The sequence below is a fragment of the Oncorhynchus gorbuscha genome, linkage group LG10 (genome assembly GCF_021184085.1).
Source record: "Oncorhynchus gorbuscha isolate QuinsamMale2020 ecotype Even-year linkage group LG10, OgorEven_v1.0, whole genome shotgun sequence".
Classification (NCBI taxonomy): Eukaryota; Metazoa; Chordata; class Actinopteri; order Salmoniformes; family Salmonidae; genus Oncorhynchus; species Oncorhynchus gorbuscha.
The window spans coordinates 20,604,391-20,628,620 of NC_060182.1; the positions used below are offsets into that span (position 1 = coordinate 20,604,391).

The window sequence follows — 24,230 nt, forward strand, 5'->3', positions numbered from 1 at the left end:
AAGAAAGAAAAGACCACCTGGGAGGCCAGAGTGACAGCCAGTGAGAGCCAGGTGGAAGAACTGAAGAAAGAAAAGACCACCTGGGAGGCCAGAGTGACAGCCAGTGAGAGCCAGGTGGAAGAACTGAAGAAAGAAAAGACCACCTGGGAGGCCAGAGTGACAGCCAGTGAGAGCCAGGTGGAAGAACTGAAGAAAGAAAAGACCACCTGGGAGGCCAGAGTGACAGCCAGTGAGAGCCAGGTGGAAGAACTGAAGAAAGAAAAGACCACCTGGGAGGCCAGAGTGACAGCCAGTGAGAGCCAGGTGGAAGAACTGAAGAAAGAAAAGACCACCTGGGAGGCCAGAGTGACAGCCAGTGAGAGCCAGGTGGAAGAACTGAAGAAAGAAAAGACCACCTGGGAGGCCAGAGTGAGCCAGCCAGGTGGAAGAACTGAAGAAAGAAAAGACCACCTGGGAGGCCAGAGTGACAGCCAGTGAGAGCCAGGTGGAAGAACTGAAGAAAGAAAAGACCACCTGGGAGGCCAGAGTGACAGCCAGGTGGAAGAACTGAAGAAAGAAAAGACCACCTGGGAGGCCAGAGTGACAGCCAGTGAGAGCCAGGTGGAAGAACTGAAGAAAGAAAAGACCACCTGGGAGGCCAGAGTGACAGCCAGTGAGAGCCAGGTGGAAGAACTGAAGAAAGAAAAGACCACCTGGGAGGCCAGAGTGACAGCCAGTGAGAGCCAGGGGAAGAACTGAAGAAAGAAAAGACCACCTGGGAGGCCAGAGTGACAGCCAGTGAGAGCCAGGTGGAAGAACTGAAGAAAGAAAAGACCACCTGGGAGGCCAGAGTGACAGCCAGTGTGGAAGAACTGAAGAAAGAAAAGACCACCTGGGAGGCCAGAGTGACAGCCAGTGAGAGCCAGGTGGAAGAACTGAAGAAAGAAAAGACCACCTGGGAGGCCAGAGTGACAGCCAGTGAGAGCCAGGTGGAAGAACTGAAGAAAGAAAAGACCACCTGGGAGGCCAGAGTGACAGCCAGTGAGAGCCAGGTGGAAGAACTGAAGAAAGAAAAGACCACCTGGGAGGCCAGAGTGACAGCCAGTGAGAGCCAGGTGGAAGAACTGAAGAAAGAAAAGACCACCTGGGAGGCCAGAGTGACAGCCAGTGAGAGCCAGGTGGAAGAACTGAAGAAAGAAAAGACCACCTGGGAGGCCAGAGTGACAGCCAGTGAGAGCCAGGTGGAAGAACTGAAGAAAGAAAAGACCACCTGGGAGGCCAGAGTGACAGCCAGTGAGAGCCAGGTGGAAGAACTGAAGAAAGAAAAGACCACCTGGGAGGCCAGAGTGACAGCCAGGTGGAAGAACTGAAGAAAGAAAAGACCACCTGGGAGGCCAGAGTGACAGCCAGTGAGAGCCAGGTGGAAGAACTGAAGAAAGAAAAGACCACCTGGGAGGCCAGAGTGACAGCCAGTGAGAGCCAGGGGGAAGAACTGAAGAAAGAAAAGACCACCTGGGAGGCCAGAGTGACAGCCAGGTGGAAGAACTGAAGAAAAAAAAACACCTGGGAGGCCAGAGTGACAGCCAGGTGGAAGAACTGAAGAAAGAAAAGACCACCTGGGAGGCCAGAGTGACAGCCAGTGAGAGCCAGGTGGAAGAACTGAAGAAAGAAAAGACCACCTGGGGAGGCAGCCAGTGAGAGCCAGGTGGAAGAACTGAAGAAAGAAAAGACCACCTGGGAGGCCAGAGTGACAGCCAGTGAGAGCCAGGTGGAAGAACTGAAGAAAGAAAAGACCACCTGGGAGGCCAGAGTGACAGCCAGGTGGAAGAACTGAAGAAAGAAAAGACCACCTGGGAGGCCAGAGTGACAGCCAGTGAGAGCCAGGTGGAAGAACTGAAGAAAGAAAAGACCACCTGGGAGGCCAGAGTGACAGCCAGTGAGAGCCAGGTGGAAGAACTGAAGAAAGAAAAGACCACCTGGGAGGCCAGAGTGACAGCCAGTGAGAGCCAGGTGGAAGAACTGAAGAAAGAAAAGACCACCTGGGAGGCCAGAGTGACAGCCAGTGAGAGCCAGGTGGAAGAACTGAAGAAAGAAAAGACCACCTGGGAGGCCAGAGTGACAGCCAGGTGGAAGAACTGAAGAAAGAAAAGACCACCTGGGAGGCCAGAGTGACAGCCAGTGAGAGCCAGGGGGAAGAACTGAAGAAAGAAAAGACCACCTGGGAGGCCAGAGTGACAGCCAGTGAGAGCCAGGTGGAAGAACTGAAGAAAGAAAAGACCACCTGGGAGGCCAGAGTGACAGCCAGGTGGAAGAACTGAAGAAAGAAAAGACCACCTGGGAGGCCAGAGTGACAGCCAGTGAGAGCCAGGTGGAAGAACTGAAGAAAGAAAAGACCACCTGGGAGGCCAGAGTGACAGCCAGTGAGAGCCAGGTGGAAGAACTGAAGAAAGAAAAGACCACCTGGGAGGCCAGAGTGACAGCCAGTGAGAGCCAGGTGGAAGAACTGAAGAAAGAAAAGACCACCTGGGAGGCCAGAGTGACAGCCAGGTGGAAGAACTGAAGAAAGAAAAGACCACCTGGGAGGCCAGAGTGACAGCCAGTGAGAGCCAGGTGGAAGAACTGAAGAAAGAAAAGACCACCTGGGAGGCCAGAGTGACAGCCAGTGAGAGCCAGGTGGAAGAACTGAAGAAAGAAAAAGACCACCTGGGAGGCCAGAGTGACAGCCAGTGAGAGTGGAAGAGCTGAAGAAAGAAAAGACCACCTGGGAGGCCAGAGTGACAGCCAGTGAGAGCCAGGTGGAAGAACTGAAGAAAGAAAAGACCACCTGGGAGGCCAGAGTGACAGTGAGAGCCAGGTGGAAGAACTGAAGAAAGAAAAGACCACCTGGGAGGCCAGAGTGACAGCCAGTGAGAGCCAGGTGGAAGAACTGAAGAAAGAAAAGACCACCTGGGAGGCCAGAGTGACAGCCAGGTGGAAGAAGAAGAAAAGAAAAGACCACCTGGGAGGCCAGAGTGACAGCCAGTGAGAGCCAGGTGGAAGAACTGAAGAAAGAAAAGACCACCTGGGAGGCCAGAGTGACAGCCAGTGAGAGCCAGGTGGAAGAACTGAAGAAAGAAAAGACCACCTGGGAGGCCAGAGTGACAGCCAGTGAGAGCCAGGTGGAAGAACTGAAGAAAAAAAGACCACCTGGGAGGCCAGAGTGACAGCCAGTGGAAGGTGGAAGAAGAAGAAAGAAAAGACCACCTGGGAGGCCAGAGTGACAGCCAGTGAGAGCCAGGTGGAAGAACTGAAGAAAGAAAAGACCACCTGGGAGGCCAGAGTGACAGCCAGGCGGAAGAACTGAAGAAAGAAAAGACCACCTGGGAGGCCAGAGTGACAGCCAGTGAGAGCCAGGGGGAAGAACTGAAGAAGAAAGAAAAGACCACCTGGGAGGCCAGAGTGACAGCCAGTGAGAGCCAGTGACAGGTGGAAGAACTGAAGAAAGAAAAGACCACCTGGGAGGCCAGAGTGACAGCCAGTGAGAGCCAGGTGGAAGAACTGAAGAAAGAAAAGACCACCTGGGAGGCCAGAGTGACAGCCCTGAAGAAAGAAAAGACCACCTGGGAGGCCAGAGTGACAGCCAGGTGGAAGAAGAACTGAAGAAAGAAAAGACCACCTGGGAGGCCAGAGTGACAGCCAGTGAGAGCCAGGTGGAAGAACTGAAGAAAGAAAAGACCACCTGGGAGGCCAGAGTGACAGCCAGGTGGAAGAACTGAAGAAAGAAAAGACCACCTGGGAGGCCAGAGTGACAGCCAGTGAGAGCCAGGTGGAAGAACTGAAGAAAGAAAAGACCACCTGGGAGGCCAGAGTGACAGCCAGTGAGAGCCAGGTGGAAGAACTGAAGAAAGAAAAGACCACCTGGGAGGCCAGAGTGACAGCCAGTGGAAGAACTGAAGAAAGAAAAGACCACCTGGGAGGCCAGAGTGACAGCCAGTGAGAGCCAGGTGGAAGAACTGAAGAAAGAAAAGACCACCTGGGAGGCCAGAGTGACAGCCAGTGAGAGCCAGGTGGAAGAACTGAAGAAAGAAAAGACCACCTGGGAGGCCAGAGTGACAGCCAGTGAGAGCCAGGTGGAAGAACTGAAGAAAGAAAAGACCACCTGGGAGGCCAGAGTGACAGCCAGGTGGAAGAACTGAAGAAAGAAAAGACCACCTGGGAGGCCAGAGTGACAGCCAGGTGGAAGAGCTGAAGAAAGAAAAGACCACCTGGGAGGCCAGAGTGACAGCCAGTGAGAGCCAGGGGAAGAACTGAAGAAAGAAAAGACCACCTGGGAGGCCAGAGTGACAGCCAGTGAGAGCCAGGTGGAAGAACTGAAGAAAGAAAAGACCACCTGGGAGGCCAGAGTGACAGCCAGGTGGAAGAACTGAAGAAAGAAAAGACCACCTGGGAGGCCAGAGTGACAGCCAGTGAGAGCCAGGTGGAAGAACTGAAGAAAGAAAAGACCACCTGGGAGGCCAGAGTGACAGCCAGTGAGAGCCAGTGGAAGAACTGAAGAAAGAAAAGACCACCTGGGAGGCCAGAGTGACAGCCAGTGAGAGCCAGGTGGAAGAACTGAAGAAAGAAAAGACCACCTGGGAGGCCAGAGTGACAGCCAGTGAGAGCCAGGTGGAAGAACTGAAGAAAGAAAAGACCACCTGGGAGGCCAGAGTGACAGCCAGTGGAAGAACTGAAGAAAGAAAAGACCACCTGGGAGGCCAGAGTGACAGCCAGTGAGAGCCAGGTGGAAGAACTGAAGAAAGAAAAGACCACCTGGGAGGCCAGAGTGACAGCCAGTGAGAGCCAGGTGGAAGAACTGAAGAAAGAAAAGACCACCTGGGAGGCCAGAGTGACAGCCAGTGAGAGCCAGGTGGAAGAACTGAAGAAAGAAAAGACCACCTGGGAGGCCAGAGTGACAGCCAGTGAGAGCCAGGTGGAAGAACTGAAGAAAGAAAAGACCACCTGGGAGGCCAGAGTGACAGCCAGTGAGAGCCAGGTGGAAGAACTGAAGAAAGAAAAGACCACCTGGGAGGCCAGAGTGACAGCCAGTGAGAGCCAGGTGGAAGAACTGAAGAAAGAAAAGACCACCTGGGAGGCCAGAGTGACAGCCAGTGAGAGCCAGTGACAGGTGGAAGAACTGAAGAAAGAAAAGACCACCTGGGAGGCCAGAGTGACAGCCAGCCAGGTGGAAGAACTGAAGAAAGAAAAGACCACCTGGGAGGCCAGCCAGTGACAGCCAGGTGGAAGAACTGAAGAAAGAAAAGACCACCTGGGAGGCCAGAGTGACAGCCAGTGAGAGCCAGGGGAAGAACTGAAGAAAGAAAAGACCACCTGGGAGGCCAGAGTGACAGCCAGCCAGGTGGAAGAACTGAAGAAAGAAAAGACCACCTGGGAGGCCAGAGGACAGCCAGTGAGAGCCAGGTGGAAGAACTGAAGAAAGAAAAGACCACCTGGGAGGCCAGAGTGACAGCCAGTGAGAGCCAGGTGGAAGAACTGAAGAAAGAAAAGACCACCTGGGAGGCCAGAGTGACAGCCAGTGAGAGCCAGGTGGAAGAACTGAAGAAAGAAAAGACCACCTGGGAGGCCAGAGTGACAGCCAGGTGGAAGAACTGAAGAAAGAAAAGACCACCTGGGAGGCCAGAGTGACAGCCAGTGAGAGCCAGGTGGAAGAACTGAAGAAAGAAAAGACCACCTGGGAGGCCAGAGTGACAGCCAGTGAGAGCCAGGTGGAAGAACTGAAGAAAGAAAAGACCACCTGGGAGGCCAGAGTGGGAGGCCAGGTGGAAGAACTGAAGAAAGAAAAGACCACCTGGGAGGCCAGAGCCAGCCAGTGAGAGCCAGGTGGAAGAACTGAAGAAAGAAAAGACCACCTGGGAGGCCAGAGTGACAGCCAGTGAGAGCCAGGTGGAAGAACTGAAGAAAGAAAAGACCACCTGGGAGGCCAGAGTGACAGCCAGAGTGGAAGAACTGAAGAAAGAAAAGACCACCTGGGAGGCCAGAGTGACAGCCAGTGAGAGCCAGGTGGAAGAACTGAAGAAAGAAAAGACCACCTGGGAGGCCAGAGTGACAGCCAGTGAGAGCCAGGTGGAAGAACTGAAGAAAGAAAAGACCACCTGGGAGGCCAGAGTGACAGCCAGTGAGAGCCTGGGAGGAAGAACTGAAGAAAGAAAAGACCACCTGGGAGGCCAGAGTGACAGCCAGTGAGAGCCAGGTGGAAGAACTGAAGAAAGAAAAGACCACCTGGGAGGCCAGAGTGACAGCCAGTGAGAGCCAGGTGGAAGAACTGAAGAAAGAAAAGACCACCTGGGAGGCCAGAGTGACAGCCAGTGAGAGCCAGGTGGAAGAACTGAAGAAAGAAAAGACCACCTGGGAGGCCAGAGTGACAGCCAGGTGGAAGAACTGAAGAAAGAAAAGACCACCTGGGAGGCCAGAGTGACAGCCAGTGAGAGCCAGGTGGAAGAACTGAAGAAAGAAAAGACCACCTGGGAGGCCAGAGTGACAGCCAGTGAGAGCCAGGTGGAAGAACTGAAGAAAGAAAAGACCACCTGGGAGGCCAGAGTGACAGCCAGTGAGAGCCAGGTGGAAGAACTGAAGAAAGAAAAGACCACCTGGGAGGCCAGAGTGACAGCCAGTGAGCCAGGTGGAAGAACTGAAGAAAGAAAAGACCACCTGGGAGGCCAGAGTGACAGCCAGTGAGAGCCAGGTGGAAGAACTGAAGAAAGAAAAGACCACCTGGGAGGCCAGAGTGACAGCCAGTGAGAGCCAGGTGGAAGAACTGAAGAAAGAAAAGACCACCTGGGAGGCCAGAGTGACAGCCAGTGAGAGCCAGGTGGAAGAACTGAAGAAAGAAAAGACCACCTGGGAGGCCAGAGTGACAGCCAGCCAGGTGGAAGAACTGAAGAAAGAAAAGACCACCTGGGAGGCCAGAGTGACAGCCAGTGAGAGCCAGGTGGAAGAACTGAAGAAAGAAAAGACCACCTGGGAGGCCAGAGTGACAGCCAGTGAGAGCCAGGTGGAAGAACTGAAGAAAGAAAAGACCACCTGGGAGGCCAGAGTGACAGCCAGTGAGAGCCAGGTGGAAGAACTGAAGAAAGAAAAGACCACCTGGGAGGCCAGAGTGACAGCCAGTGAGAGCCAGGGGAAGAACTGAAGAAAGAAAAGACCACCTGGGAGGCCAGAGTGAGGTGGAAGAGCTGAAGAAAGAAAAGAGCCTGGGAGGAAGTGACAGCCTGGAAGAACTGAAGAAAGAAAAGACCACCTGGGAGGCCAGAGTGACAGCCAGGTGGAAGAACTGAAGAAAGAAAAGACCACCTGGGAGGCCAGAGTGACAGCCAGTGAGAGCCAGGTGGAAGAACTGAAGAAAGAAAAGACCACCTGGGAGGCCAGAGTGACAGCCAGTGAGAGCCAGGGGGAAGAACTGAAGAAAGAAAAGACCACCTGGGAGGCCAGAGTGACAGCCAGTGAGAGCCAGAGTGACAGCCAGTGAGAGCCAGAACTGAAGAAAGAAAAGACCACCTGGGAGGCCAGAGTGACAGCCAGTGAGAGCCAGGTGGAAGAACTGAAGAAAGAAAAGACCACCTGGGAGGCCAGAGTGACAGCCAGGCCAGGTGGAAGAACTGAAGAAAGAAAAGACCACCTGGGAGGCCAGAGTGACAGCCAGTGAGAGCCAGGGGGAAGAACTGAAGAAAGAAAAGACCACCTGGGAGGCCAGAGTGACAGCCAGTGAGAGCCAGGTGGAAGAACTGAAGAAAGAAAAGACCACCTGGGAGGCCAGAGTGACAGCCAGGTGGAAGAACTGAAGAAAGAAAAGACCACCTGGGAGGCCAGAGTGACAGCCAGGTGAGAAGAAGAACTGAAGAAAGAAAAGACCACCTGGAGGCCAGAGTGACAGCCAGTGAGAGCCAGAGGGAAGAACTGAAGAAAGAAAAGACCACCTGGGAGGCCAGAGTGACAGCCAGGTGGAAGAACTGAAGAAAGAAAAGACCACCTGGGAGGCCAGAGTGACAGCCAGTGAGAGCCAGGTGGAAGAACTGAAGAAAGAAAAGACCACCTGGGAGGCCAGAGTGACAGCCAGGTGGAAGAACTGAAGAAAGAAAAGACCACCTGGGAGGCCAGAGTGACAGCCAGTGAGAGCCAGGTGGAAGAACTGAAGAAAGAAAAGACCACCTGGGAGGCCAGAGTGACAGCCAGAGCCAGGTGGAAGAACTGAAGAAAGAAAAGACCACCTGGGAGGCCAGAGTGACAGCCAGTGAGAGCCAGGTGGAAGAACTGAAGAAAGAAAAGACCACCTGGGAGGCCAGAGTGACAGCCAGTGAGAGCCAGGTGGAAGAACTGAAGAAAGAAAAGACCACCTGGGAGGCCAGAGTGACAGCCAGGTGGAAGAACTGAAGAAAGAAAAGACCACCTGGGAGGCCAGAGTGACAGCCAGTGAGAGCCAGGTGGAAGAACTGAAGAAAGAAAAGACCACCTGGGAGGCCAGAGTGACAGCCAGTGAGAGCCAGGTGGAAGAACTGAAGAAAGAAAAGACCACCTGGGAGGCCAGAGTGACAGCCAGTGAGAGCCAGGTGGAAGAACTGAAGAAAGAAAAGACCACCTGGGAGGCCAGAGTGACAGCCAGGTGGAAGAACTGAAGAAAGAAAAGACCACCTGGGAGGCCAGAGTGACAGCCAGTGAGAGCCAGGTGGAAGAACTGAAGAAAGAAAAGACCACCTGGGAGGCCAGAGTGACAGCCAGTGAGAGCCAGGTGGAAGAACTGAAGAAAGAAAAGACCACCTGGGAGGCCAGAGTGACAGCCAGGTGGAAGAACTGAAGAAAGAAAAGACCACCTGGGAGGCCAGAGTGACAGCCAGTGAGAGCCAGGTGGAAGAACTGAAGAAAGAAAAGACCACCTGGGAGGCCAGAGTGACAGCCAGTGAGAGCCAGGTGGAAGAACTGAAGAAAGAAAAGACCACCTGGGAGGCCAGAGTGACAGCCAGTGTGGAAGAACTGAAGAAAGAAAAGACCACCTGGGAGGCCAGAGTGACAGCCAGTGAGAGCCAGGTGGAAGAACTGAAGAAAGAAAAGACCACCTGGGAGGCCAGAGTGACAGCCAGTGAGAGCCAGGTGGAAGAACTGAAGAAAGAAAAGACCACCTGGGAGGCCAGAGTGACAGCCAGTGAGAGCCAGGTGGAAGAACTGAAGAAAGAAAAGACCACCTGGGAGGCCAGAGTGACAGCCAGTGAGAGCCAGGTGGAAGAACTGAAGAAAGAAAAGACCACCTGGGAGGCCAGAGTGACAGCCAGGTGGAAGAACTGAAGAAAGAAAAGACCACCTGGGAGGCCAGAGTGAGCCAGCCAGGTGGAAGAACTGAAGAAAGAAAAGACCACCTGGGAGGCCAGAGTGACAGCCAGTGAGAGCCAGGTGGAAGAACTGAAGAAAGAAAAGACCACCTGGGAGGCCAGAGTGACAGCCAGTGAGAGTGGAAGAACTGAAGAAAGAAAAGACCACCTGGGAGGCCAGAGTGACAGCCAGTGAGAGCCAGGTGGAAGAACAAAAGACCACCTGGAAGAACTGAAGAAAGAAAAGACCACCTGGGAGGCCAGAGTGACAGCCAGTGAGCCAGTGGAAGAACTGAAGAAAGAAGAAATAAAAGACCACCTGGAGGCCAGAGTGACAGCCAGTGAGAGCCAGGGGGAAGAACTGAAGAAAGAAAAGACCACCTGGGAGGCCAGAGTGACAGCCAGGTGGAAGAACTGAAGAAAGAAAAGACCACCTGGGAGGCCAGAGTGACAGCCAGTGAGAGCCAGGTGGAAGAACTGAAGAAAAAAAAGAACACCTGGGAGGCCAGAGTGACAGCCAGGTGGAAGAACTGAAGAAAGAAAAGACCACCTGGGAGGCCAGAGTGACAGCCAGTGAGAGCCAGGTGGAAGAACTGAAGAAAGAAAAGACCACCTGGGAGGCCAGAGTGACAGCCAGGTGGAAGAACTGAAGAAAGAAAAGACCACCTGGGAGGACAGAGTGACAGCCAGTGAGAGCCAGGGGGAAGAACTGAAGAAAGAAAAGACCACCTGGGAGGCCAGAGTGACAGCCAGTGAGAGCCAGAGTGACAGCCAGTGAGAGCCAGAACTGAAGAAAGAAAAGACCACCTTGGAGGGCAGAGTGACAGCCAGATGGAAGAACTGAAGAAATAGAAGACCACCTGGGAGGCCAGAGTGACAGCCTGGGAGAAATAAAAGACCACCTGGAGGCCAGAGTGACAGCCAGTGAGAGCCAGGGGAAGAACTGAAGAAAGAAAAGACCACCTGGGAGGCCAGAGTGAGCCAGTGAGAGCCAGGTGGAAGAACTGAAGAAAGAAAAGACCACCTGGGAGGCCAGAGTGACAGCCAGTGAGAGCCAGAAGAACTGAAGAAAGAAAAGACCACCTGGGAGGCCAGAGTGACAGCCAGTGAGAGCCAGGTGGAAGAACTGAAGAAAGAAAAGACCACCTGGGAGGCCAGAGTGACAGCCAGGTGGAAGAACTGAAGAAAGAAAAGACCACCTGGGAGGCCAGAGTGACAGCCAGTGAGAGCCAGGTGGAAGAACTGAAGAAAGAAAAGACCACCTGGGAGGCCAGAGTGACAGCCAGTGAGAGCCAGGTGGAAGAACTGAAGAAAGAAAAGACCACCTGGGAGGCCAGAGTGACAGCCAGGTGGAAGAGCTGAAGAAAGAGAAGACCACCTGGGAGGCCAGAGTGACAGCCAGGTGGAAGAGCTGAAGAAATAAAAGACCACCTGGAGGCCAGAGTGACAGCCAGTGAGAGCCAGGGGGAAGAACTGAAGAAAGAAAAGACCACCTGGGAGGCCAGAGTGACAGCCAGTGAGAGCCAGGTGGAAGAACTGAAGAAAGAAAAGACCACCTGGGAGGCCAGAGTGACAGCCAGGTGGAAGAACTGAAGAAAGAAAAGACCACCTGGGAGGCCAGAGTGACAGCCAGTGAGAGCCAGGTGGAAGAACTGAAGAAAGAAAAGACCACCTGGGAGGCCAGAGTGACAGCCAGCCAGAGGACAGCCAGTGGAAGAACTGAAGAAAGAAAAGACCACCTGGGAGGCCAGAGTGACAGCCAGTGAGAGCCAGGGGGAAGAACTGAAGAAAGAAAAGACCACCTGGGAGGCCAGAGTGACAGCCAGGTGGAAGAGCTGAAGAAATAAAAGACCACCTGGAGGCCAGAGTGACAGCCAGTGAGAGCCAGGGGGAAGAACTGAAGAAAGAAAAGACCACCTGGGAGGCCAGAGTGACAGCCAGGTGAGAGCCAGGTGGAAGAACTGAAGAAAGAAAAGACCACCTGGGAGGCCAGAGTGACAGCCAGTGAGAGGCCAGGTGGAAGAACTGAAGAAAGAAAAGACCACCTGGGAGGCCAGAGTGACAGCCAGTGAGAGCCAGGTGGAAGAACTGAAGAAAGAAAAGACCACCTGGGAGGCCAGAGTGACAGCCAGTGAGAGCCACCTGGGAGGAAGACAGCCTGAAGAAAAGAAAAGACCACCTGGGAGGCCAGAGTGACAGCCAGTGAGAGCCAGGTGGAAGAACTGAAGAAAGAAAAGACCACCTGGGAGGCCAGAGTGACAGCCAGTGAGAGCCAGGTGGAAGAACTGAAGAAAGAAAAGACCACCTGGGAGGCCAGAGTGACAGCCAGGTGGAAGAACTGAAGAAAGAAAAGACCACCTGGGAGGCCAGAGTGACAGCCAGTGAGAGCCAGGTGGAAGAACTGAAGAAAGAAAAGACCACCTGGGAGGCCAGAGTGACAGCCAGTGAGAGCCAGGTGGAAGAACTGAAGAAAGAAAAGACCACCTGGGAGGCCAGAGTGACAGCCAGGTGGAAGAACTGAAGAAAGAAAAGACCACCTGGGAGGCCAGAGTGACAGCCAGTGAGAGCCAGGTGGAAGAACTGAAGAAAGAAAAGACCACCTGGGAGGCCAGAGTGACAGCCAGTGAGAGCCAGGTGGAAGAACTGAAGAAAGAAAAGACCACCTGGGAGGCCAGAGTGACAGCCAGTGAGAGCCAGGTGGAAGAACTGAAGAAAGAAAAGACCACCTGGGAGGCCAGAGTGACAGCCAGTGAGAGCCAGGTGGAAGAACTGAAGAAAGAAAAGACCACCTGGGAGGCCAGAGTGACAGCCAGGTGGAAGAACTGAAGAAAGAAAAGACCACCTGGGAGGCCAGAGTGACAGCCAGGTGGAAGAACTGAAGAAAGAAAAGACCACCTGGGAGGCCAGAGTGAGCCAGTGAGAGCCAGGTGGAAGAACTGAAGAAAGAAAAGACCACCTGGGAGGCCAGAGTGACAGCCAGTGAGAGCCAGGTGGAAGAACTGAAGAAAGAAAAGACCACCTGGGAGGCCAGAGTGACAGCCAGTGAGAGCCAGGGGGAAGAACTGAAGAAAGAAAAGACCACCTGGGAGGCCAGAGTGACAGCCAGTGAGAGCCAGGTGGAAGAACTGAAGAAAGAAAAGACCACCTGGGAGGCCAGAGTGACAGCCAGCCAGGTGGAAGAACTGAAGAAAGAAAAGACCACCTGGGAGGCCAGAGTGACAGCCAGGTGGAAGAGCTGAAGAAAGAAAAGACCACCTGGGAGGCCAGAGTGACAGCCAGTGAGAGCCAGGTGGAAGAGCTGAAGAAAGAAAAGACCACCTGGGAGGCCAGAGTGACAGCCAGTGAGAGCCAGGGGAAGAACTGAAGAAAGAAAAGACCACCTGGGAGGCCAGAGTGACAGCCAGCCAGGTGGAAGAACTGAAGAAAGAAAAGACCACCTGGGAGGCCAGAGTGACAGCCAGGTGGAAGAACTGAAGAAAGAAAAGACCACCTGGGAGGCCAGAGTGACAGCCAGTGAGAGCCAGGTGGAAGAACTGAAGAAAGAAAAGACCACCTGGGAGGCCAGAGTGACAGCCCAGGGAAGAACTGAAGAAAGAAAAGACCACCTGGGAGGCCAGAGTGACAGCCAGTGAGAGCCAGGGGGAAGAACTGAAGAAAGAAAAGACCACCTGGGAGGCCAGAGTGACAGCCCAGAGCCAGAACTGAAGAAAGAAAAGACCACCTGGGAGGCCAGAGTGACAGCCAGGTGGAAGAACTGAAGAAAGAAAAGACCACCTGGGAGGCCAGAGTGACAGCCAGGTGAGTGCCAGGTGGAAGAACTGAAGAAAGAAAAGACCACCTGGGAGGCCAGAGTGACAGCCAGTGAGAGCCAGGTGGAAGAACTGAAGAAAGAAAAGACCACCTGGGAGGCCAGAGTGACAGCCAGGTGGAAGACCTGGGACTGAAGAAAGAAAAGACCACCTGGGAGGCCAGAGTGACAGCCAGTGAGAGCCAGGTGGAAGAACTGAAGAAAGAAAAGACCACCTGGGAGGCCAGAGTGACAGCCAGTGAGAGCCAGGTGGAAGAACTGAAGAAAGAAAAGACCACCTGGGAGGCCAGAGTGACAGCCAGCCAGGTGGAAGAACTGAAGAAAGAAAAGACCACCTGGGAGGCCAGAGTGACAGCCAGTGAGAGCCAGGTGGAAGAACTGAAGAAAGAAAAGACCACCTGGGAGGCCAGAGTGACAGCCCAGAAAAGACCACCTGGGAGGCCAGAGTGACAGCCAGTGAGAGCCAGGGGGAAGAACTGAAGAAAGAAAAGACCACCTGGGAGGCCAGAGTGACAGCCAGTGAGAGCCAGGTGGAAGAACTGAAGAAAGAAAAGACCACCTGGGAGGCCAGAGTGACAGCCAGGTGGAAGAGCTGAAGAAAGAAAAGACCACCTGGGAGGCCAGAGTGACAGCCAGTGAGAGCCAGGTGGAAGAACTGAAGAAAGAAAAGACCACCTGGGAGGCCAGAGTGACAGCCAGTGAGAGCCAGGGGGAAGAACTGAAGAAAGAAAAGACCACCTGGGAGGCCAGAGTGACAGCCAGTGAGAGCCAGGTGGAAGAACTGAAGAAAGAAAAGACCACCTGGGAGGCCAGAGTGACAGCCAGGTGGAAGAGCTGAAGAAAGAAAAGACCACCTGGGAGGCCAGAGTGACAGCCAGGTGGAAGAGCTGAAGAAATAAAAGACCACCTGGAGGCCAGAGTGACAGCCAGAAGAACTGAGAAAAGACCACCTGGGAGGCCAAGTGACAGCCAGTGAGAGCCAGGGGAAGAGCTGAAGAAAGAGAAGACCACCTGGGAGGCCAGAGTGACAGCCAGTGAGAGCCAGGTGGAAGAACTGAAGAAAGAAAAGACCACCTGGGAGGCCAGAGTGACAGCCAGGTGGAAGAGCTGAAGAAAGAGAAGACCACCTGGGAGGCCAGAGTGACAGCCAGGTGGAAGAGCTGAAGAAATAAAAGACCACCTGGAGGCCAGAGTGACAGCCAGTGAGAGCCAGGGGGAAGAACTGAAGAAAGAAAAGACCACCTGGGAGGCCAGAGTGACAGCCAGTGAGAGCCAGGTGGAAGAACTGAAGAAAGAAAAGACCACCTGGGAGGCCAGAGTGACAGCCAGTGAGAGCCAGGTGGAAGAACTGAAGAAAGAAAAGACCACCTGGGAGGCCAGAGTGACAGCCAGTGAGAGCCAGGTGGAAGAACTGAAGAAAGAAAAGACCACCTGGGAGGCCAGAGTGACAGCCAGTGAGAGCCAGGGGGAAGAACTGAGAGAAGAAAGAAAAGACCACCTGGGAGGCCAGAGTGACAGCCAGTGAGAGCCAGGTGGAAGAACTGAAGAAAGAAAAGACCACCTGGGAGGCCAGAGTGACAGCCAGTGAGAGCCAGGGGAAGAACTGAAGAAAGAAAAGACCACCTGGGAGGCCAGAGTGACAGCCAGCCAGGTGGAAGAACTGAAGAAAGAAAAGACCACCTGGGAGGCCAGAGTGACAGCCAGTGAGAGCCAGGTGGAAGAACTGAAGAAAGAAAAGACCACCTGGGAGGCCAGAGTGACAGCCAGGAGAGCCAGGTGGAAGAACTGAAGAAAGAAAAGACCACCTGGGAGGCCAGAGTGACAGCCAGGTGGAAGAGGTGGAAGAACTGAAGAAAGAAAAGACCACCTGGGAGGCCAGAGTGACAGCCAGTGAGAGCCAGGTGGAAGAACTGAAGAAAGAAAAGACCACCTGGGAGGCCAGAGTGACAGCCAGTGAGTGCCAGGTGGAAGAACTGAAGAAAGAAAAGACCACCTGGGAGGCCAGAGTGACAGCCAGGTGGAAGAACTGAAGAAAGAAAAGACCACCTGGGAGGCCAGAGTGACAGCCAGTGAGAGCCAGGTGGAAGAACTGGAAGAAGAAAGAAAAGACCACCTGGGAGGCCAGAGTGACAGCCAGGTGGAAGAACTGAAGAAAGAAAAGACCACCTGGGAGGCCAGAGTGACAGCCAGTGAGAGCCAGGTGGAAGAACTGAAGAAAGAAAAGACCACCTGGGAGGCCAGAGTGAGCCAGCCAGGTGGAAGAACTGAAGAAAGAAAAGACCACCTGGGAGGCCAGAGTGACAGCCAGGTGGAAGAGCTGAAGAAAGAAAAGACCACCTTGGAGGCCAGAGTGACAGCCAGTGAGAGCCAGGGGGAAGAACTGAAGAAAGAAAAGACCACCTGGGAGGCCAGAGTGACAGCCAGTGAGAGCCAGGGGGAAGAACTTAAGAAGGAAAAGACCACCTGGGAGGCCAAAGTGACAGCCAGGTGGAAGAGCTGAAGAATGAAAAGACTACTTGGGAGGCCAGAGTGACAGCCAGTGAGAGCCAGGGGGAAGAACTGAAGAAAGAAAAGACCACCTGGGAGGCCAGAGTGACAGCCAGTGAGAGCCAGGGAGAAGAACTGAAGAACGAAAAGACCACCTGGGAGGCCAGAGTGACAGCCAGTGAGAGCCAGGGGGAAGAACTGAAGAAAGAAAAGACCACCTGGGAGGCCAGAGTGACAGCCAGTGAGAGCCACGTGGAAGAGCTGAAGAGTGAACACAGATCACAAGTGGCATTCTCTGCTGGCTTGGGTGACAGCATTGTAAGCCCCTTCAACATTGAGACATCACTGGTCTGCAGCAGCGTCTTCGCCAACATAGGCACAGCCTACAACCCAACTACAGGTATCATCACGAGTGAAAGGAGTCTTACCTCAGATTCACAGCCTGCGATCGGCATGCTTCTGCTGTAATGGGTGTAAGGTTATATAAGAATGTCCAGTCAATGATTTGGAATGGATCAACCACAATGGGAGTAATTAATTTGTGACTAGAGGCTTTGGAGCTGGCATCTCACTGAAGGCCAAGGGCTCACTGATATTCAAGGCAACCACAACACCTTTACTGGCTTTCTACTCCTCCCTATGTGAGGGTAACACCACCTCTGAATAATACAATTGCAACAGAATTAAGCATGAAATGTTTGTGTCTCTTTGGGTTTTTGTTAACATTCCTCAGCAGACCGGTAACAAGTATGGTTTACCTCAGTAATGTTTGTATCAATGCTCATTGACATTGGTTGATTAATTGCATGCAGGTTTTGCTTCAAGCCTGCTTTCCAGCTGACCACTTATAATGGCATATATTATTATTATTTATAATCAAGTGTTTGTTGTCACAAATGACAGAGAATATTACTAGAACTGGTTAAGCATGTAATGGGTAGAATAAGATACCTGTCCCATGGTAGCTAGGCAACCACGAGGTAAGGTTATACTTGAGGACAAACTTTGTTTTGCTTAATTATCTTTCCGGCTCACTTTTTGCATTCCTTTTGTCATCACCTATATACATCTAACCGCAAGCCTCTACTCACACCCAGCTGTAATTGTCCTATCCTTATCTTATCCTGATACAAAGGTTTCATAGTTGGACAGAAAATCAGAGGGGGCAAAGTCAACTGTTAAAGATTGTGAGAAGGTGTGAGTGTGAGAGTTGAGTGAGTAAATGGGAAAGATAAATAGAGAGCGAGTAGTTTAATAGGTGAGAGTGACTGTTATTGCAGTTCCAAAGATATTCAGTCTGAGAAAGGGTATGATTGAGGACTTTATTAGTGATCAATCCATTCTTGCACACACACATTTTCTGAGTACATTCACACATCCTTCACACTAATACTTCATACTAATCTTCACAGAATAGAGTACTCAATATTCATTCTAGGAGAGGGAGGAGGAAGAACATACATGGCTACCTGGAACTGTCTCTGTTCAAACAATGCAAATTACAATGTCTCAGTTCACTTCTCACCACGTTAGTATTGAAAAGGTTATTGGAAACACTCCCCAATAACCCCCCCCCCCATAAAATCCAAGAGATGTCCCTTCGTCTACAACATACATCATACATAATGTTGTAAACTGCATTTGAACTTGTATTGGATCTCCTCAGCTGCATTTACGCAGGCAGACCAATTCTGATTTTTTCTCTCACCAATTGTTTTTTGGACTAATCAAAACACGCTGAAAAAGATCTGACGTAAAAAGATATACATTTGGTCAAAAGACCAATTAGTGGGAAAAATATCAGAATTAGGCTGCCTGTGTAAACGCAACCCTCTTGACTACAGAAGAGCCCTCTGCAACAGTGGACTGAATCCCTCTCTGGGTCAGACAAATCATTACCCTCCCAGCACAGAAAAACCAATGCATGTCTTTTATTCACACTCTACTTGCAAAACATGACAGTTACATAAGTTATTGAAGCAGGGTTATAAATACTGCATCTGTGTGTGTGTATATGTGTTCGCCTATGGCAGTCCATCTCATCTGGTCTTCTTCATGTCTCGAGTGCTGTTGACTGACCATAGCGTTTGAACCACCAAGGAAGACGGGCTGACTGTGTACTGAGGTGCTCCCTTTGCCGCGGTTTCTTCCTTTGTTCCTTCAAGTTTATCTATAGAACTGCACAGATGAAAGCAAATCATCTATTCAGATTCAGTTCAGATGAAGGTCATGAGTCGATGAGAGGAAACAATGAAAGAAAACCACTTGTTTTGATTGACATTTCAGCTGAATACATAATAGAGAAAATGTTTGGTACTACTGGAGTGATCTGGAGTGGGTGGGCGAAGAGAGAAACTATCATTTACAATTTTACCATATTATTAAAGTGGAAGCAAGAGTTAGTTGCATTTTGGCAACTTCATGCATCTTTAGTGCTATTGTTTTAAAACAGGTGAAAGCAGCCTGAGTCTACTTAGGCAGTAAGTAATCTTACATAGTAGCTATACAGAAGAGACTATGTACTAAGTCCTTTTTGCCGGTTGTTTCAGTCTTACAGTAAGCTGATTACCTTATGCTTGTCTTGTGGCAGGGCTTGTAAACTATTACAAACTACAAAGGGAAGCACAGCCGCAAGCTGCCCAGTTACACAAGCCTACCAGACGAGCTACATTACTGCTACGCTCGTTTCGAAGCAAGCAACACTGGTGTTCCGGACGACTGTGTGATCACGCTCTCCGTAGCCGATGTGAGTAATACCTTTAAACAGGTCAACATTCACAAGACCGCAGGCCCGGACAGATTACAAGGACGTGTAATCCGAGCATGCGCTGACCAACTGGCAAGTGTCTTCACTGACATCTTCAACCTGTCCCTGGCAGAGTCTGTAATACCAACATGTCTCAAGCAGAACACCATAGTGCCTGTGCCCAAGAACACAAAGGCAACCTGCCTAAATGACTACCGACTTGTAGCACTCACATCTGTAGCCATAAAGTACTTTGAAAGGCTGGTCATGGCCCACATCAACACCATTATCCCAGAAACCCTAGATCCACTCCAATTTGCATACCGCTCCAACAGATCCACAGATGATGCAATCTCTATTGCACTCAACACTGCCCTTTCCAACCTGGGCAAAAGGAACACATATGTGAGAATGCTATTCATTGACTACAGCTCAGCGTTCAACACCATAGTGCCCTCAAAGCTCTTCACTAAGCTAAGGACCTTGGGACTAAACACCTCCCTCTGCAACTGGATCCTGGACTTCTCACCATCGAGAGCATCCTGACTGATTACATCACTGCCTGGTATGGCAACTGCTTCACCTTCAACCGCAAGGCACTACAGAGGGTAGTGCGCACGGCCCAGTACATCACTGGGACCAAGCTTCCTGACATCCAGGACCTCTATACCAGGTAGTGGTATAGACTCCAGCCACCCTAGTGATAGACTGTTCTCTCTGCTACCGCAAGGCAAGCGGTACCGGAGCGCCAAGTCTAGGTCCAAAAGGTTTCTCAACAGCTTCTACCCCTAAGCCGTAAGACTCCTGAACAGCTTATCAAATGGCTACCCAGACTATTTGCATTGCCCCCCCCCTTTTACACTGCTGTTATTCTCTGTTTATTATTTATGCATAGTCACTTTAACTCTACCTACATGTACATATTACCTCAATTACCTCGACTAACCATTGACTCTGTACCGGTACCCCCTGTATATAGCCTCGCTATTGTTATTTACTGCTGCTCTTTAATTATTACTTTTATTTCTTATATTTTACTTATCTATTTTATACTTAACACGCATTTTTCTTAAAACTGCATTGTTGGTTAAGGGCTTGTAATTAAGCATTTTACTGTAAGGAAAATACTGGTTGTATTAATACCGGTTGTATTAAGCGGATGTGAAAAATAAAATTAGATTTTAATTAGTAAAACATTTAATTACGCATGAATAACATTACTCTAAATTCTTACATTAATGGCAAATATCCGGTAGGTTATGTGTTTCCTGGTCAGTAATATTTACATATCTACAGCAGTGTTTCCCAACTCCAGTCCTCCAGTATCCCCAACAGCACACATTTTTGTTGTAGCCCCGGACAAACTCCCTGATTCAACTCAATGAGGGCTTGATGATTAGTTGACAAGTTGAATCAGGTGTGCTTGTCCAGGGCTACAACTAAAATGCGTACGGTTGGAGATACTGGAAGACTGGAGTTGGGCAACACTGGCCTAGAGTATGTGTCTGTGTGTGTTCTAACAGTCTTAAATATATCATCACACTAATTCCCTTCAACTACTGATTCATATTCCTCCAGCTTTGACAAAATGCCAGCATTATTACATAACATAAAATACATTCAAATATTCCTAAAAAGCTATAAAAATAAAGCACATTTTCATAGTGCACAGTGATTCCTTACCATTCCCAATTAAATAGAGCGCTTGAGCTAATCACAGTATTGAAATCCTGGCAGAGGCACAGCCCCCAAAACACAATAGTTTCCTATCCACGAGGGCAACACCCCCCTCACAGCCCCTGATCCACCCCCAGAAAGGTCCCCAGCATGGCCCGGACTTTACAGACCCCCAGAGAGGCACGTAGGCCCAGCCAGGAGCAGGGGGGAGGGGAGTGGATGTCAGCCCAAAACCGGAGCATCTCTCTGGGGGAGATGTGGTGGATGGACACCATCGCCTGGTAGCAGCAGCGCCCGTAGGGCACTGCGGGCCCACCAGAGAACAGCGGGCAGTGGGAGGGCAGCACTCCAGCAGCACGGGCACACAGACCCACAAAAACGTCCTCGGGTGGCAGAGGGGTGGGCAGAGGTGAGGAAGCGGCCATCAAGGAGATCTTGAGCAGGGAGGAGCGAGAGAGGATGTAGGCAGTGCCACTGCAGTAGTCAGGGAAGACAGATGCAGGGTACGCCCCTCTAGGGAGGTAGTGCTTACTGTCTGGGTCTCGGTCTGGAGCCACGTGAAGGTGGACCCGGCCAAGGTACAGGTCCCCATGCTCATAGGTGTTGGTCACGGTGCTCCTGTTCAGGTAGCGCAGCAGGGCCCCGGGGTTGAACAGGACGTCATCGTCCACCTTGGCCAGGAAGTGGGCCTGGGGGCAGAAGCGTCGGGCCCAGTTCAGCATGGAGAGGGTCTTCAGGGTCAGGTTAGAGTAGGAGTCCCAGAAGCGCCCTTGGATCAGGTCCCCTCGTTCCCGGGCCTCCTCTATCAGCAGCTTGGCTAGCCCGGGGTCAGAGGCCACCCCGACCATGAACAAGGTCATGACCCTATGACCCCTGACCTCCACCTCCCCACCCCACGTGTCCCGGATGGCCTGGCGGGCCATCTGATTGGCTGGGGCGGAGGTCACCATGGCGATGAGGTAGGGTTTGGCACGCTGGCAGACGAGAGGGCTGGGCATAAGGAGGTACTCCTCGGGTCTGGTTGGGGGGACACTTTGTGGGGGTATGATCCCCCCCTGCGCCTCTACCATTGTGTTCATGTTCATGGAGGTGGCCCATGACTCAATGGAGTCCACGAAGAGCAGAGCTAGCAGGGCAGCACTGACTATCAGCACACAGAGAGCAGGCAGCACCCCGAACCGCCCCCGCTTACCAAAGCGGGGCTTACACACCCACAGGCCCCGCCCCACCATGACCTCCAACCTCCACACTGCAGCACACAGGCAGCTCCACAACTCAACCCTTCTCTCTTTATCCTCCTGTCTTCTTTCACTCCAGCTCTATAACTCAGAATTATTTTCTTTCCTCGTTTTACTTTCTTGCTGTCTCTTGTATGTTTTTCTCAACCCTCAGATAACTCTCCAGATTGTTGGTGGGTGTTTCTTGGATGCTGTCACTCTGCTGGTGGCACGAGACGTCCATTCAGTGCTGCATCATTGTATCCAGAGCAGGACAGGGAAGCTGCGCGTTATAGAGGCAAATAGAATCGGGTTAACACACACACACATTGCCTGGAGCTGTCAATGGCTTCATATCCCACAACACTGTGCGTCAAAGCGTTGTCGTTATTCTCAGGGCAAATGAAAACAAAAGAGATAACGTATTTCCTAAAGGAGGACCCTGGCAAAGCTTCTGAATGAGCGGTATCCTTTGTCGCTTAGACCGATCCTCTAAAAATATATAAGATGTGTAGCAGTTGATTCCTGCTATATAAATATCCTGATCATAAACATCACACTAACCCATAGGCTACACGTATAGGCTACACATCCACCACCAACTGAGACATCGTGCAGTCTGTTAATAATTAACCTAATCTTGAAAACTCCACCCAAACACGTACAGGGAAAACAATAAGGCTTACACTACAGAACTTCCCCATACGTATAAAAATTGCAGTTTAACAGTATACCATGATTTGGTACTGATAGGCTACTACATACTAGCCTACAGTTGTCATGAGCGTTTTGGCAACAAGAGCGTTACGCACGCAACATTGAGATATACTACATGTATTTGTTTTAAAATGTATATATGAAGTTAGTATGATTGAAGACACCCCAATCCTGATCTTATATTAGGCTCCAAAGAAATTGATACACATCGGATGCCTATTGCTTTATCATCGTTCTGTAGTAATCAACTGTAGGCTCCAGCGAATTTGGAACTTTTAATATATGCATTATTGCATTGTTATTATTATTATAAATGGTGCCCACTCTATAAAATAAAAACGCAATAACATCAAACCTTGAATCCAATGAAAACGACCATGTCAACACATCCGGTCCATGGTTCCGTAATCCTCCGCAATATTGTGTGGCTTCAAATATTCCCCACTGAGCATAATGCAGTAACCATCTCGTCACATCCGGATGCAGGCTGTATCACGCATTTAATGTTGAATACAGATTGACAAAGTCAATTCATGCAAATATACGTATTCGACATAAGACTGCTTGTGGTCGTGCGTTTCTCTTTTTAATGTAGGACTTTTCGTAGGCTATAGGCCTAGTTGAGAAGATATTAGAAGAAGATAGATTTAGAATATATTATTGCATTTGACAATTATTCTGTTCTTGATAGTTGCATGACATCTTGTGGACATGTTTGTAAATGTAGCCTATCTTGTCAAGTATCTTTGACCCTTCTGAGCATTATCACACAGTAAGGGTTATGCTACACTACTTGTATGCCTATAATTATTTCTTTTTGATGACCATCAGAATCTCAACTTATTACTTGAGACTTATGTTTGATCATAATGTGGCCAACATTTCTTTATGAGCCCTACTAAAGCGTTTCCCAAACATAGTCCTCGGGACACCAAGGGGTGCACGTTTTGGTTTTTGCCCTAACACTACAAAACTGATTAAAATGATCAAAGCTTGATAATTTCTTGATTATGTGAAACAGCTGTGTAGTGCTTGGGCAAAAAAAAAACAAATGTGCACCCATTGGGGTCCCGATGACCGAGTTTGGGAAACCCTGCCCTACTACATTTTAGTGCTAATCAGTGCTAAAGCTGTGTATGTGACATAAGCTTTTACAAGAAGAGATGGTCTGCAATTGAGCAACCTTTTCATGCCCAAAATAATTCAGGCTGTTCTGGAGGCAAAGGAGGCTCCGAACCGTACGAGATGGGTGTAACTAATAAACTGGCCACTTAGTGTCTATCCACCTCTTCCGAGTTCAAAATGTTTGTGTGCGATATGGGGAAAGGGGGATACCTATTCAGCGGTACAACTGAATGCATTCAACTTAAATGTGTCTTCCACATTTAACCCAACCCCTCTGAATCAGAGATGCGGGGGGCTACCTTAATCAGCATCCACGTCATCGGTGCCTGGGGAACAGTGGGTTAACTGCCTTGCTTTGGGGCAGAATGGCAGATTTTTACCTTGTCAGCTCGAGGATTTGATCCAGCCACCTTTTGGTTACTCGCCAAACTCTCCTACAAGCCAGCCACCCCACCATATTGCCTTTACCTAGCATGTGCTTTTAGATTATAGTATGTAAATAAAACTCCTTAAATTACAGTCAGATTACACAGTCCACACAGTGTAACAGTAGAATAACAGGCATGTATGAGACCATGTGGTGGTCAATTTCTATATTATCAATGAGGAGAGACAAACTTATGAAACAATTCAGAGTTATACTTAAACTGAATAGTGAGAGCTCTGCAATAGTGATGGCTGGTCGACGAAACACCCTGAGATGATTTGTTGAGAGCCCTGACACAAAGGATACAAATATATTTTATAGCAAAGATACAAGGTGAGAAAGTAGTATCACCCAGCCGGATAGCATTTACTATGAAGACTGTTCTTACTGTACAGAGTTTGGCACCTAAAACAAGGCTCTGATTTCATTCCTGGTACTTCATATTACAGAAACACCATTCTATGGCATACATTAATTGTCAACTGCAGATACCCCTAACTCAATTAAAACCAATGTTCTTGACCACATGCCTAGACGAGCTCACTGAGGGGAGTGTGCCCAAGTCATGCACTACCCCAGGATAGGTGCAACATCAGAGATGACATACAATGGTTCCCAGACACTACCCCAAACATCCTGTCTCAGACCTTATCTCCCCCAAAGCCGAAGGAGGGTGTGACTGGGCACAGACATTGTGGAGACAAGTAATTGGTTC

The 24,230-nt window shown here is 50.6% G+C and overlaps 1 protein-coding gene across 2 annotated transcripts; it reads right to left on the minus strand.

The window, feature by feature from the left end:
• Positions 1 to 17,513: 17,513 nt before the first annotated feature.
• Positions 17,514 to 22,463, minus strand: b3galt4 (UDP-Gal:betaGlcNAc beta 1,3-galactosyltransferase, polypeptide 4). Of its 2 annotated transcripts, XR_006840887.1 has the most exons (3): positions 22,319 to 22,463; positions 20,036 to 21,529; positions 17,514 to 17,784 (listed from the first exon to the last, which is right to left on the minus strand). XR_006840887.1 is itself a non-coding variant. In XM_046365157.1 (2 exons), exon 2 carries the CDS (start codon positions 21,259 to 21,261, stop codon positions 20,143 to 20,145), a length of 1,119 nt encoding a protein of 372 aa, XP_046221113.1. In that variant the 5' UTR covers positions 21,262 to 21,529; positions 22,319 to 22,463; the 3' UTR covers positions 19,346 to 20,142. The 2 variants fall into 2 exon arrangements, 1 of the variants encoding a protein (XP_046221113.1); XM_046365157.1 differs by lacking the exon at positions 17,514 to 17,784 and having other exon boundaries at positions 19,346 to 21,529.
• Between the last annotated feature and the right edge of the window lie 1,767 nt (positions 22,464 to 24,230).